At 52.6% G+C, this 15214-nt stretch overlaps 2 protein-coding genes across 2 annotated transcripts in view; both read left to right on the forward strand.

The window, feature by feature from the left end:
- Positions 1 to 8287, forward strand: part of GPC1 (glypican 1) — a 159514-nt gene extending 151227 nt beyond the window's left edge. The window contains exons 5-9 of the mRNA XM_052685578.1: positions 974 to 1104; positions 3291 to 3410; positions 3954 to 4087; positions 5185 to 5360; positions 5804 to 8287. Coding sequence (XP_052541538.1) covers positions 974 to 1104; positions 3291 to 3410; positions 3954 to 4087; positions 5185 to 5360; positions 5804 to 6021 — 779 coding nt within the window. The 3' untranslated portion in view covers positions 6022 to 8287. The remainder of the gene's footprint in view (positions 1 to 973; positions 1105 to 3290; positions 3411 to 3953; positions 4088 to 5184; positions 5361 to 5803) is intronic.
- Positions 8288 to 13344: 5057 nt separating this feature from the next.
- On the forward strand, positions 13345 to 15050 carry DUSP28 (dual specificity phosphatase 28). The gene is made up of 2 exons (XM_052685596.1): positions 13345 to 13768; positions 14814 to 15050. Exons 1-2 carry the CDS (start codon positions 13358 to 13360, stop codon positions 14940 to 14942), a joined length of 540 nt encoding a protein of 179 aa, XP_052541556.1. The 5' UTR covers positions 13345 to 13357; the 3' UTR covers positions 14943 to 15050.
- The last annotated feature ends 164 nt before the right edge of the window (positions 15051 to 15214 follow it).

Raw genomic sequence — 15214 nt, forward strand, 5'->3', positions numbered from 1 at the left:
TTTGACCCTCTTTGTGCAGAGAAGGAAAATCAACATGAAGCCATCACTGGTGTTTTCTTCCATATGGAGAAGCTGCAGGGACATGAAGTACTTTCTGTTCTAGATGAGTGAGGGCCACTCCTGCTCTCTGCCACATCTCTTATCCTGCCAGGAAGCATTTGGTGTGTCCTGGGGAATGCAAGACCACACAGAGCCATCTGAGGTCGCAAGGAGCTGCCAAGTCCTTAAATCCTGATGAGGCTTACACATGGCCTGGCCTTCAGGATACTGGAACAGAAATGGTAGAAAACTGAAGCAGCAGCAGCTCAGCAGTAGCTTTTTTGACTGACAAAGTCAACCCTGGTTACAATCCTAATTTAGGTGTTTGAGACCTGTGCAAAGCTCTGGCTTAACTCTGCCTGGACACTGAGCCTTCCTCTGTGTAGCATTTTTCAGTGCCCCGTGGCTTGTGTGCAGACAGTCTGTCTTTGCTTCAGACCCACAGAGTGCTGAAAATCTTCTCCATAGGCAGAGGTTGGTTATTTTTTTTGTAAGCCAAGCGTAGACCCAGAACACCCAATGCTGGCAGGCACCTCCAGGTCAGGCAAGAGTACTTGGAGAACAGAGCTTTGCAAGATAAGGGGAGCTGAGAGCAACAGTCATGCACAGGCACACTCAGTCCCACTGCTCAGTTTAGTTGTGGGCTTCACAGTCTGCTCTTTTGCCTTTAGTATGTGGTATTTCCTTTTTCTTGCTCTTTCACTGCCACAGAAGCTGTTGCTCCCATCAAGTACCTTCAGCACCCCATCCACCATTTAGACAGCTGTGCCATTCTGGAGGAAAATCAGCATAGGTTTGAACAGCAGTGAAAACGGAGAGAGATCCTCTAGCAAGACTTCCAAGAGGCCAACTGTGTATCCCACCCAGCAGGAGCATGAGCATGAGCTTTAACGTGCTTGGTCTGATGAAAGGATGTCTCTGTGTTATTTACCAGATGCCCTGGTCGCTGTGGCTGATCGGATTGACGGACCGTACAACGTAGACACAGTAATAGGGACTATTCACATGAGGATCTCTGAAGCTATTTCTAACTTGCAAGAAAACAAAGATTCAATCACAGCCAAGGTAAGAGCATGTGCCTGGGCCTGGCTGAGGATACACCATGTGAAATTGCCCAGATCAAATGTTTTTTGTTCTCACTGTTGAATTGAGTAAAGGAGATGAAAGAAGAGAGATGATGCACACTCTTTTAATGATAGGAAAGCACTGTCTTAGGCAGAGAAAAACCTTCTCAGGTATTTCCAAATGCTCCTCTGCCACAGTCAGCTTTCCTTAGGTACAGACATGCAGGTAGGACTGCACGTGCAATGACTGTGGGCGACATGGTGTATTTGCTGTCAGGTGCCTCTGAAGAGCCTTGAAGTGTTCTGACTGAGCTGGGGCATTTAGAGGAAGCGCACAGTCCTTCTTACACTAGCAACAGAAGGCAGCTGCTTCAGCCTGCCTTGGGATGATGATCTGTGATAGAAACACCATTCTATCAGGCTGCCTGTGGGACAGAGCTGCAGTTCAGCAGTCCATCTGGAGGGGCTCTCCTGATGCCCACCTGTCTTTCAAGAAATATATTGTGAAGATTTTTTTTTCTGTTGGTCTTCTATTTTTTTCTGTATTTATCCAGTTAATCACTTCTATAGCTGCAGGTGAGGTTCTGGGGTTTCTGATTCTGCCGAGGCATTCCCTGAGCCCTGCAGCTATCCCACAGTTAGGGCTATGATGCAGATGAAAAGTGTGTGGCAGGCCCTAACTGGATCTTGGAGAGGAGAAGAAGAAAAGTATTTCTTAACCAAGCAGGAATTCACTAGCACAAGTCACAGCACTAATGGGAGTATGCATCCAAGTACTCATTTAGGTTTACTTTCTAACACGAAAGACCATGTTCTTTCTCTTGGTGTTAGGTTGGAAGAAATTGTACACACATAAGTAAGCCCATGATGGCATCATCTGAAAAGAAGGATGTTTCCAAGGGACATAGAATGTCTGGTAAAATCGAAAGAGATTAAATAGTCCAGTGTAGTCAGTGTTTGACTGGAAAAACAAAACTTACTTGGTAAAGTTCTCAGTAAGATCAGGAGAATGCGGCACTGATAGCAGATGTTTGGAGCTGCGTATTTCTACAGCTGCAAGCTATGGTTTGAGCACAGCACAATGATGCTGGGGAGTATCACTGTCAGATGAAACACAGAATTATAGAATTGCTCAGGTTGGAAAAGACCTTAAAGATCATCGAGTCCAGCCGCAACCTGAGCACACTACCCTACCTCTAACAGCCCTCCGCCAAATCACGTCCCTGAGCACCACATCCAAATGGTTTTAAACACATCCAGAAATGGTGACTCAACCACCTCCCTGGGGAGCCCATCCCAGTGCTTAACAACCCTTTTTGTAAATAAGTTTTTCCTGATATCCAAACTAAACCTCCCCTGGCACAACTTCAGGCCATTTCCCCTTGTCCTGTACCTGTCATCAGTGAGAAAAGTCCAATCCCTCTGGCTACAATCACCTTTTAGGTATTGGAAGAGAACAATAAGGTCTCCCCTCAGCCTCCTCTTCCCCAGACTAAACAGCCCCAGTTCCTTTAGTAGCTCCTCATAGGGCATATTCTCCAAGCCCTGGCTTCCCTCAGCTACAAAGGTGCCTGGCTGGTAGGTAGGTGACAGGAAGAGGAAGTACCCAAAGTTAGAAGATAAATCTGCCTAGCATCCTCATTTGGCCTTGAAATATCCAACCTGACAGCTCTTGAGATATCCACTCACTTAGTGCTCTCCTGGTCGGAGGGTGGTCATTTGCTGGAGTGTGTTTGCCCATCATGGGGGTCATTGGGGTAGACCCCCTCTGTCTATTGTTCTTATCAGGGAAGCTGTAGTTACAAAGCCCCTATCAATGATGTAGCGACTGTGAGCAACTTCCATCTTATTCTTCTCAGACTTCCCAGAATTTTATTTTTAAATCATAATAGGAGCAGATAAAATTGCTAGCTGTAATTTAATATCAACATTAGTGACTCATCCAAAAACATTCTAATTTTGTGTTTGTGCTGAGCGTTTTGCACGGTAGCAGTAATCAAAAACAGTTACAGTATGTTGAAAACAAGTCTTGGAACAAGAGTAACCTGACCAGAAACTACACCAGACTCTCGGAGATCTTGCAATTGGGAAAGATACACATATTAAGAAAAAAATTACCTGTGGAGTCCAAATGAATTAAGGAAATAGTATCAAAGCATGATGTAGAGAATTTGGTTTGTTTTTCAGGTTTTCCAAGGCTGTGGAAATCCCAAGATCAGCACAGTGAGGTCCAGCAGTGAGGACAAGAAGAGGCGGGGGAAGGTCACATTAGAAGCCAAATCCTCTGCAGTGGCACTGGAGATGCTGGTGAGTTTGCCTTCACAGCTGCTCTGCCGCTGGTGCAGCAGGCTGACCACGAGTGCACAGTGCATCCAGCCTGGGGAGTGGGAATGAGGTCCCTGTCTCTGGGGTGGGCAATCCCTCTGTGTTCCTGGGACCTGAGACTTTGTTGTTCCGTGAGCACCTGGTCCTCTGTGGAGGTTTTGGGCTCTGTAGATGATGGACTGCATGATGTGCTCATGGCCCTGCATCTCAGAGGCCCTGCAGTCCTCTGTCCCACCCCGACAGACCTTTGCTGGCTCCCACTGAGGTTGCTTCCCAGCATTGCCCTTGTGCTCCAGAAAAGGATCTTCTCCTGGTCATCCCCACAGTACCAGAACAATCATTAGCTTGTACTCTTCAGCCCTGGGTGCTTGGATTGAGGGTTGGTCTTCATTTATGCTTCAATTATGCTTCCTTGTCTGCATAAATTCAGACTGTATGATGGTAAGATGAAAAAGTCAGAGTCCTTTCCACAGCCGTGGGATGCTCCAGAGCATTCCTGGCCCTGAGCATCCTCTTTGTTTCTAGGTTTTGGATGCCAAAGGGAATCTGACAGCTCTCAAGTCTTACTGGGTCACTCTGCCCGGAGTCCTGTGCAGCAAAAAAGTAATGGCCAGCTCAGCAGCGGATGACAAGTGTTGGAATGGGATGACCAAGGGCAGGTATGGAGAGGGTCCTGGTGCCGGGACAGCACTTTTGTAGGGTGGTGGGACTGGTAGGGCTTCATAAAAGGCAGTTACACTTCATCAGCCACCTCTGCTCACTCAGACTGAGGGGACCGGTCTGCCCCTGTTCAGAGAAATGTTGCATTTCCTCTGAAACCAGTGCCTGGGAATTTCAGTCCTGTCGTTGTTCTGCTGTATGTTGGATGGTTAAGAATCAGGATGCGTTTGCCATGAACTGGCTGTGTAGTTTTGTATTATTAAGCAATTTTGCAATACTGCATGCATTCAGAAGGCAGAAGAGCTGGATTTACCACCCTGACTCCAGAACTGTTGCTGCGAATTGCACATAGATCTTTGAAACCATGCCTGGGTGACATCCAGCACCAGCAGAAACATTCCACACCTGACTGATGTTAAAGGGTGGCAGTGAGGAGAGATGGACAGGGCACTGCAGGAAGGAGCAGCACAGCACTGGATAACAGCCCGTAGTGCACTGGAGCTTCCCTGAGAACTCATCTGGTCTTACTGGGGCAGGGGAGTTCAGCCAGTCCAGGGTGCCAGTCCCTGCAGCATGTAACCAGAGCAGCAATAACAGCAGAAGGTGCTCCTCAGCCTCCTGTATGGACAATTTTTCCACAGTGAGTGGAGCATCGCTGTAGCTTTACGGATTACAGGCTGAGAGAAATCTCTCAGCCCTGCACATGGCCCTAGAGCAGCAAACCTCTTCCCACATTGGGCTAATGATGCTGCACCTTCCAGAAACTGAGGTGGCCTGAGAATGAGCCCCAGACTCTGATGAATTCTGACCATGACAGCAGACTTTGGCCATCCCTAGAGCCAGCTATGTCAACACAAGAGCCTTCCTGCACAGGCTGTGCCCCCTGCAGCCTTGGTGTGGCCATCTGCAGAGCCCCTGCTGCTCAGCACCTTGCAGGCACAGGCACTCCTTCCCTGCTTGGGCCTATTCAACAACACAACACCACTGACCGTGCTTCTCTGCGCTTCAGGGAGGCTGCACTGTCACTGGTGTCTGTACTGGGGAGAGCTGAGCTCAGCTGGGGGCAGATGTGTAAGCCTGTCACCTTCCTTCACAGTTACCTGCCTGAAGTGATGGGGGATGGCTTAGCTAATCAGATTAACAACCCAGAGGTGGAGGTGGACATCACCAAGCCAGATATGACCATTCGCCAGCAAATCATGCAGCTGAAGATCATGACAAACCGGCTGGGCAACGCCAACATCGGGAATGATGTGGATTTCCAAGATGCAAGTGAGTAGCAGAGCTGGGCTGGGGCTGTGCGTCTGGCCTTGCAGCACAGCGGGTCCATGGTCACCTGACTTTTGGCTGCAAGCTGCAGAGGCTCTGTTCAGGTGCACCCAACCTGCTGCATGATGCTCAGGGGCTGCTCTGCTTTTGGCCTAGTGCTGAAAACTCGGGCGCTTTCCCCAGCCCCAGCCCAGCCTGGCTGATGGGGCAGCTGTTCCTACGGCCTTCTGGCTGCTGCAGCAGCAGGTGGTTGAGTTTGTTGGGGATCAGCTCCAGGCTTGCATTCCATAGTGGGGAACATAACTGGTGGCCAGGCTCCCCAGGGTTGTGGCACTGTCTGCTCTCAGCAGCCGCATCCTCTGTCCCTGCCAGGGCACAGCAAGAAGGCAGGCACCCCAAGTGGGCACCCCAAGGCAGGTTGTGCTCACCCTCTTGTCTCCGCACAGGTGACGACATGAGCGGCTCAGGCAGTGGTGACAGCTGTCCTGACGACGTCTGTGGCAAAAGACTTTCTAAGAGCCCCAGCACCAGACAGCCAGAAACGCATGCTATCCCAAAGCAGTCCGGACACGGCGTCATTGGGGCCAGCAGCAGATCTTTGCCTTCTGCCTTCCTCCTCTTCCTTTCAGGGGCTTCCATTGCCGCGCAGCACTTGTGGCGGTAACTCAGCAGGACAGCCAGGAAAGAGACTGCGGCCGAGGGCTTCACTTTGCCAAAACCAACCAACAAAAGGACAGACGTACTTCACCTTGGCAAAAAAAAAAAGAAAAAAAAAGAAAAAAAAGGGAAAAAGGAAAAAAAAATAGAGGGAGGAGATAAAGGTTTCGGTTGTTTGCTATTTCTGGCAGTGCTCGAGCTGTTTTCTTCTTTCTTGGTCTCTTCCCCAATGCTGGGCCCTTCTTTCCATACCTCATTGTTTTACTTTTGTTATTGCCACAAAACCGGCTTTGTGGGGCTGAACTGAGCCCTCGCAGAGGGGCTTCCTGGCGGCCCCTCCAGGGGCAGCTCTTGTACCGCCTGCAGCGGAATATGCAATTCCCCTGGCCTTGTTACCTGGCTGCCGGCCAGAGCGCTGCCTAACGTGCTGCTGCCTGACATGCCGGGCTGAGAGCAACGTGGGGAGACCGAGCGCGCCTGCTCTGAGCAGGCACTGCATTCAGGGGCTCCTCCGAGGTTTCCCTCTGTGCTGCCGAACCGGGCAGAGGTGGCCCTTCACTTCCATCTGTGTGCACGGGAGTGTGAGCAGATGCGGTGGGTTGAACTGAAATGATTTGGCAGTGACTGTTGGACCCAAAAATGTAGAACTCCCTTTTTCTTTGGAAAGGTCACAAATGGGTTTCTTGACTAGAGCTCGTAGCTGATGACGTTTTTAAATGTAGGGCTCCTACATCTAAGTGACTGGGAATGAGTGTTAGGGGTTGGGGTTTGGGGTATTTTTTCTTTGCATGCTAGTTGGAAAGCCATTTTTTACCCAAGTAATAATGGTCCAATTTCTACCTGCAGTGCAGTACCGTAAAAGGTAACAGAGATGAAAGTATGCACAGTAGGATTTCTTACTGGACAGATAGTTGTGCTGCCTCTGCCTCCTCTGGCTGCAGCCATGGGTGTGAATGCCTTTTTCTTTTTTTTTTTTCTTTTTTTATAATTGGAAAGACCGGGGGCTGTGTACTGATGTACTGTGACTGGTTGTCAGAGCTCACACGGGCACACGCAGCATCACCCCCTACCTTAGGGCCGCACTCTGCTGGCAGTTGGCTGTGCCCATGTTTTTAACATGTAGCAGTTTGTAAAGAGATGATCGGAACAAAAACAGGGCAGTGCCAACAGCTGGTGCAGAGCTCAGCCCTTTTCAGGTCCGGGGCTGGGCAGGGGGTGCCTGGTGCTGGGCAGCAGCATGAGGTGTGGGCTGCTGTGCCCTCCGTGCCCAGTGCTTCTGGCAGTGCTGTGAGGCTCAGCCACGTACAGCCATGGATAAACGACAGGCATGGGTTTACACAGGTTTACTTAGCTCTGGAAGTGCAGAGGAGCTCCTGTCTTTTTTTTTTTTTTTTCTTTAACTAGAATTGCCAACACAAATGTAGCCTTCAGTTACGTAGATTTCCACAACTGCAGAAAGTTTCAATGCAAAGCAAAAGGAGAAAGGGCACTAAAACATTGCAGCCGCTTCAAAGAAAGGTTGTGCTAGAGCTTTAAAAACAGCTGCTGAGGTCTGTGCTTTGTGTGGTGGAGCTTCGGAAGGAGTCCTTATCATTTCCAGCTCCACGAAGTGAGTGTTTGCTGTCAGCCTCCCACACTAACCAGCTCCCTCTGGGCTCTGAGAGGAGCACACTTTAACCAAGCATTCAGCGTGCCCCGTTAATGGTTTAACAGTTAAATAGTCCGCACTATCAGCTCTGGAACAACAATAACATAGCAGGAGCCGTTAACCCTTTGGGGCCAGCGGGGTGTGAGTGGTGGGGGGTCGGTTTGGAAGAGCCTCGTCCTCAGGGTGCAGAGCTGTGGTCTAGAGAAGTGCATCAATGAAGTCTCCTGTGTGTGGAAAAGGGAGAACCAGAAATAGCAGCTTCCCAAAAGTCCGTGTCCTTCAGCCTGCTTCTCTGTGCCGTACCACGTATGTTACGTTCTGACTTAGGGTCAGGGTCCCCACGGGCTGGGTGCAGCCGCTCACCATTTGCAGATGACAAACTGCCTGTGTTTCGGGTGGCTTGGGAGGGGCTAAGGCAGAGCAAATATCTCACGGCCACCTTTGCTTTAAACAGACGCGTTTCTATCTGCAGGAGTCAGAATTATTTCACTTACTGGCATAGCTGGACAGTTACCTATTTCTTTCTGTTACCAAGGTACTTGTAACTCTCTTGCACTGTTTATCTAAAGTTAAAACATGTTCTTTGAATCCTTGTATAAATAAAAAGGCTGGAGACAAATCTGTACTTACGGGGCACTTTGATTACTTCTCCATTTATGCTCCCTTTTAAGGCACAGGTAAAGGCCAGTTCAGCAGTCCTGTGGGATGAGCCAGCAGTCCTGTGGGATGAGCCCTTGCTTTTAACCGCCCGGTTTGTCATGGGTTTCCCTCACCAGCAATCCCACGTAACTTGGTAAAACAAGAGCTAGGGTTTTATGGGTGCAGTGTGTGTGCAAACCAGACAAAGCGACTGCAGGTCATCAAAGCAAGTATTCTGAACATTCTCGTACAAAGGCACAAAAAGTCACCGCATAACAACGCACAGAATCAGAAATGCCCTTGGTATGTCACAGCCGAGTGTTGGGCTCAGTATCTACAGTGGCCGTGTCCCAGGGCAGCTGTTGGCAGAGCACAGAAGTGGAGCTGAACGCAGGGCTGCCGCAGCGGTGCAGATGTGCCATCCCAACGAGTGCTGGAGGCTGAATGACTTAGCAGAAAGATCTGTGCTTCTGCTCTGCACCTTCCCCTCCTAGAAGTGGATGGATGCAGGGTCAAGGCAACATGTCAAAAGCAGCTATTGAAGTGTCAGAGCGAGACTTAGTAACTGGAAACTACAAAATCTACCTGCCTAGATGCAAATATCACTTTCATCTAATACCATGAGTGCTCCCTCTAACTGAATAGGTATTTATTCAGCTCGATGTCCTGCAGTTACAGCTGTCTAGGTGCCATGTGCACAGATTTTATAAATATGAGCAAATGTGGAGATAGTGCTCTTCTGCTGGAGTTATTTGCAGAGCAATCATGTCCTTTGCCTCCTCTGTGCCTGATGATAACTTTAAATAACAGTGACTTGCAGCTCTGCGTGGATTAAAACCATCTGCAAACACCTCTGTTGGTCTGTAAATACACTGAACACCATACACCTCCAAACTAACTCTACAACATTGCGAAGTGTGCAGCGGGAAGGGATGGTGCTCCTGCCACGACAGACTCACTGCAGGGCAGCTGCCTGCAGATGTCATCCCCCGGAGCCCCGCTAACCACCCGCAGCCCCACAGTGAGGCGCCCCCGGTGCAGGAGCCGTGCTATCTGCTGATGCTGAGGGTGAGCAGTCCCAGCCCCACAAACACAGAGAAACCACCAGGCTGCTGCTGCCATTGGCTTGGTGGGGAGTTCTTAACCCTCAAGTCACAGCTTTGGTACCGAGCAGCCACGGCTCAGTGGGAAAAGTGGGAAGGGTGGGAAGAAAACCCAGCAGCAGCACAAGAGCCACAGAGGCTCTGCGAGCTGTAGGGCACGGCACCGGGCTGCTCTGTACCTGGGTGAGCAGCATGGCCCCCCATCCAGCAGCAGCCATCACAGGCACACCGCTCCCACCGGACAGGCACAGGGCGGGGGACGTGTGGTGCCCCCAGATGGAAGGGGACCGGGCCCTGCCAAGGCAACAAGGGGCCCTGTTGTGTCACAGCTTCCGACCAGCCCGGGCAGCCCCTCACAGCACAGAGCTGCACCATGGGGAGTGGACACAGGAAGGCAGGGTGCTACTGCTGTGGTTCCCGAGTGCGCTCCCCACTGTCTCACCCTGCTGGCAAACACCGTGCCAGGGAAACATGGCCATGGAAAGACTTTTGGGACACTGGCCAGGGGGGCCCTATGGTGCCGCCTTTCACTGCCGCAGGTAAGGCTCTCTGCAGGCACCTGCAGGAGCGTGGCTGTAACCTGCCGGCACTGTGTTGCCATGCCAGGCTCCCCGCAGACCTGCCTCGCAGCCCAGTGTCACAAGGGCATGACTCAGTGCTGCACCCCGCGCTGGGATGTGTCTGTGAGGGACGGCCATGTCCCTGCACGTGGCCAGGGTGGGCTGCGGGGCTTCGGGGCTGCAGGTGCAGATCGTGACCCAGCCTTCACTTGCTGCCCAGTGAGAGCCGCCGTCTGGAACACCGTGGCTGCTCATGTTCGCCAGCAGCTCCTGCAGCACAAGGTGGGCTTGCACCCTTCTCTCCCCCAACCAAGATCTGCCCTGCCACCAGGGTCCTCTGCCCGGGAGACCCGGCCAAGGGAGAATAAAGCTTTATGCAAGTGTGGCCACATCTCCAAGTTGTCGGAAGCCCCTTTGAATGTTGAGTCCCGTGGCATCCCATGGGGAGCAGGGGACTGGCAGCTCCTTGCTCCCTGCTTCCAACAGGGCAGCCTCTGTCCTCACCTCACTGCTTTGTTGGTCTCATCTGCCCACAGGGCATCCACATTCCCACCCTTGGCTCCTTTGACATCATCCTTGAGCGGGTGCAGGTTGGAGATGGTCACCTGGCCGTGCACAGACCTGTCTTCCACCTGGCCAGGAACCTCGCTGAAGGTCACCACCTGACGGATAACAAGGCATACATGCCAGGTGAGCTGTCCTCTGGACGTGTTCCTTGTAGTGCTGGATGATGCACATTCCCCACCGTGTGGCTGGGTGAGCAGACCTCTCACTTTCCTCTCCCAGGTTGGAGAGTAACTGATGCTGCTCACAACCAAACTGCTCAATGCTGGCTTTGGTCCCACAGCTGGCTTTGTGTGCCACACCAGCAGCAGCCAGCACCCCTAGAAACCTACCCAGAGAGGGCCAGGCCCTGAGACCTGCAGGACTGCTGGCTCCAGACACTGCTCAGCCCTGTGCCTGCTGCAGTGAGGCTTCCTGAGGGCCTGGGGGCTGTGGCATGGCTGCAGCCTGCTGGCGAGTGGCTGTAAAGCTGCCTCATCCCTTCTGTGTGGTTTTCCAGGCAACAAAGTACTGCAGCCCCTGCAGTACACTCAGATAGCCGCAGCCATCTTCATGTCTCCAAAAAGAGTGGTGGGGTGCATCCAGGCCACCATGTCCCTCTTCTCTCGCTGCATCGCGCAGGGAAGGAACGTCGCACTCATCCTGAGGGATATTGGTATGCTCCTCATCGAAGGTGCCCAAGTGCAAATGAAATACTACCGTGACTTCTTGGAAGTGATGGCAGGGGAAGACACCCTGAAAGTTCTACTGAGAGTAAGTGTTCTGGTTCTCCACAGCGGTGCCGCTCCCTTTGCAGGCCAGCATCTGCTACCAGCCCTTGCTTTTGGCCAGCCCTGACCTGGGCAGCCCCTCAGGCTGGGCTGCAGCTCAGCAAACACCACTCCGTGCTCACACAGCGCCCACTCATTAGGATGGGCTGATGTGGACAGCAGTGTTTGAGCAAGGCAGAGCTGCCCCGTGGCAGTGGGCAGCTGGCTGTGCTGCTCATCACAGAGCTCCCCTCTCCAGCCCTGCCGCCCCCCAGCTCTGTGTCCTTCTTGCAGGTCCCAGGGGTGCCGAGCTCAGCGATCCCTCACTCAGCAGCTCCTGCTTCCCTGACACGCTCAGGCTGCATCATCATCTTTCCAGAGTGAGTGTGGATGCCCACAGCCCTGCAACTGACCCTGCCCGGGGCAGCTTCATTGGAAGGCGCTGCTCCCAGTGCACACTTCACACCAGGCTGTGGGAGGGGGCTGCTTCACACAGCCCTGGCACGCAGCCATCACTGGGGCAGAGCTCAAGGGACACAGACAGGGCTGCTGGCTGTGCTGCTGTGTGCTGCCAGGCCCAGGGTGGCTCTGGGACTGTTTGAAGGATGGCTGAAGTGGCACTGGGAGCAAATGAGTTCTGCAAAGGACCTGTGCTACTTCACGTCACACCACTGCCTTCTTGCATGCAGGTTTGAACTGCAATGCGTTCATCACATGGCACTTGGGGGCACAAGGAAACCCATGAAAGGCAGGCAAAAGAAGGCAGCACGGGACAAGGACGGTAACGTGACAGCCAGCACCCTTCCATGCTAGGGGGAACCAACCTGTTCCCATCTGATAAGTAGAGCCCTGGCAATGATCATGAAGGCTCCTAATCAATGCACTGTGCACAGGGTGTGTCAGGAAGCGGGGCCAGAGGCCTGCAGGGAAGCACCCTCGAGCAGCAGAGCCTCCTCCAGCTCAGCACAGCGCAGCTGGGAGCACAGTCCCAGGAGGCACTGCCGGCCGCCAGGTGGGTGCTGTGCGCCTGGGATGTCTGAGCAGCACTATGGCTCTCTCAGCTGTCACTGGGCTGGGCAGCGTCATGGCTGCATTCTCCTGACACACTTTTTCCTCTCCAACTCAGGCCCCCAGGCTGAAAGGCACCTCCTTGGCCATGAGGGCCTTCCTGCAGCCAGGCACCCAGAGCCTGGGACGAAGGCAGCGACAGGATGAGTGATGCCAGCAGGTTGCTGGGATGCTCAGCCCTGTGCCCGTGTCAGCTGCTGCCCTCACAGTGGGGCTGGGGTCACTGGTGTGCTGCTGTTGGCTGTGTGATGGCACGTGTGTGAAGGTCGGCTTCTTAGCTCTCTGCTATGAAATAAAAATATGCCTTTGCACCATGCATGCAGCCATGCAGTCTTACTTTCTGGTTTTCTACTTCATGCTAGTCCTACCAGCCCATGTCGTCCCACTGCCATGATCCAGGCTCATCTTTGTGCCATCGGCAGATTTTAGCCTCGAGTTCCTAGGCCTAGGCACCACTAGGCAGGGATGTGCTCACCAGGCAAGGCAACGCTCAGCGTGGGGACACGGGGACAGATCAACCCTGGCACATCCTGTGCCCACCAGTGCTTGGCCGTGCATGGAAGCCCTGACCCTGCACCAGGAGGGAGCACCTCCAGCGGGGGGTAACGTCACCTCCACCAGGAGGCAACACCTGCACAGCCCCACAGCCGCACCTGTCCTGATGTGCAGCAAGAGCTGTGCTGCCGCACCCAGCCACCCCTCGGGCAGTTTGGGTACTCAGTGCCGGCGAGGGCCGAGGGATGCTGGTCTCAGCCGCACAAGGCACCGCTGGTGGCAGCAGCATTCCCTGCTCGGAGGGCTCTTCCTTCTTGTAAGGAGCTGTTACAGGAATAGGGGCCGCACGCATCCAATTGATTTGAACTCAACCTGCCGCCGGTTTCAGCTCCGCAGGAACGCAGCTCTGGCAGCGCAGCAGGCGCTAGGACCCGCCCGCATCCCTCACCCGAGCTGCGCAGAGGGACTAAATATAGCGCAGCGGGGCCGCGGGCCGAAGTCGCGCGAGCGGCCGTCCATGGTGCCGGGAGGCGGCGGGCAGAGCGCTGCCGGTGCCGGGCACAGCGCGCCCTCGGCCGGCAGCGCCGCAGTGGGCAAAGTGACCGCCTCGCTGCTCATCAGCAACGCCAGGACGGCCCGCGACGCGGAGCTGCTGGCGCGAGAGGGGGTCACCTTCTGCGTGAACGTCACCAGGCTGCAGCCCTTCCCCAGCCTCCTGCAGGCCCGAGGCATGCGCGTGCCCGTGTTCGACGACCCGGCCGAGGACCTGTACCGCTATTTTGAGCAGTGCGGCGACGCCATAGAAGCAGCTGTCAGGAGCGGCGGGAAGTGCTTGGTGTTCTGCAAGAACGGCCGCAGCAGATCCGCCGCTATCTGCACCGCGTACCTGATGAGACACCGAAACCTGCCGCTCCGGGACGCCTTTGAGGTACTGCGTTTACACCCACGGTACTCGGGCGGCTTTTGGGCGCTGCAGGCGATGCTCACGGGAGCAGCGGCTCAGGGTGGATGTCAGGATAAAGAACGGGCAGCCGTCGGCTCGGGAAGTGGCGGAGTCGCCGTTCCTGGGTGTCAGGATCTGTGGGGTGGCACTCGGGTCAGCTGCTGGACTTGGTGATCTGACAGCTCTTTCCAACCCTAGGATCTCTCGCGGAGTTACATCTCGCAGATGTCTTGGTGCTCTGCCCCGTTTATGATCGGTTATTTAGATACTCGATATTTAAATACATTTCAACCATACATTTTTTTTTTCACCCCCTACTTGGAAAAATAAATCCGCAATATCAGCTTTATGGGACAAACAGACTTACAGATCCAAATAGGTTTTAAGCACTGGTAGCAACAGATGCATTCAGGGCTGTTTATGAACATTTTCCCTACCACTTGCTTATTCATGAGAAATGGAGCTAAAGACAGAGATGTGAAGCAGATCAGTGAAAATAAAAGGAGCATTTGGAGAAGTCATGTTGCAGGATTTGCTCTGTAGCTGTTGCATGTGTATCGTCTGTGTGACAGCCCAATGTAGCAAAGAAACACCATCTGTTAGGCCTGCTAAACAGCTAGAGGCTAGCTAGCTGCAAATAATAGCATCTCACCTTCATTAGGACGCTTGTCTAATAAATAGGACAAATAAACAGATGCTTCACAATCTTTCAGCCTTCGCCCACTTGGTTTATATACATACACTGTGATGTCTCTAACACAGATAACTGCTTTGTTTTCAGACATGTTTCACCATCTTTGTAAGAGACATCTGCATTTCCAGCAAACTCAACATCTCCTGTTCATGTCTTGTCCACGAATCCACTGCGTAACAAGGAACATAAGCAAGCACAGAGTGAGGTCATCAAAAACATCCATTTATTATTCCATAACAAAATCAAAACCAAAATAAATCTTCTCAAAAGCCTAAGAAGAAGAAATCAGTTTGCATGATACTTCCATTGCTTCTGTAACGTCTCTCTTTTTTCTAGGCGGTGAAGGCTGCCAGACCAGTAGCAGAACCCAACGCAGGGTTTTGGTCTCAGCTACAGAGATACGAAGAAGATCTGAAAATACCAAAGCAGTCTGACCTGCTGAGCAAAGGACTGAACTCACTTTGAAACACCTCCACACACGGCTGTTTTTAAGCAGCTTGCTGTAGGCCAAAGTAGAAAAAAAATATGACAGTATATATGGCCTGTATATAAAATGCCTGTTTGCTACACTGAGTGGATGGCTCCTTACATTCATTCAGAAGACTGATGGTGGTGCTTGGGAAAGGAGCAGATAATCAGGGAAAAACAGTAGAAACACCCAACTGTCAGAAGGACCACAAACCAACAGGTAAACAGCATTTGTGTCCCCGCAGCAGTGCTGAATGTGGCAGTGGTGC

This window comes from Tympanuchus pallidicinctus, unplaced genomic scaffold (genome assembly GCF_026119805.1).
Source record: "Tympanuchus pallidicinctus isolate F22 unplaced genomic scaffold, pur_lepc_1.0 scaffold22, whole genome shotgun sequence".
In the NCBI taxonomy this organism is placed as follows: domain Eukaryota; kingdom Metazoa; phylum Chordata; class Aves; order Galliformes; family Phasianidae; genus Tympanuchus; species Tympanuchus pallidicinctus.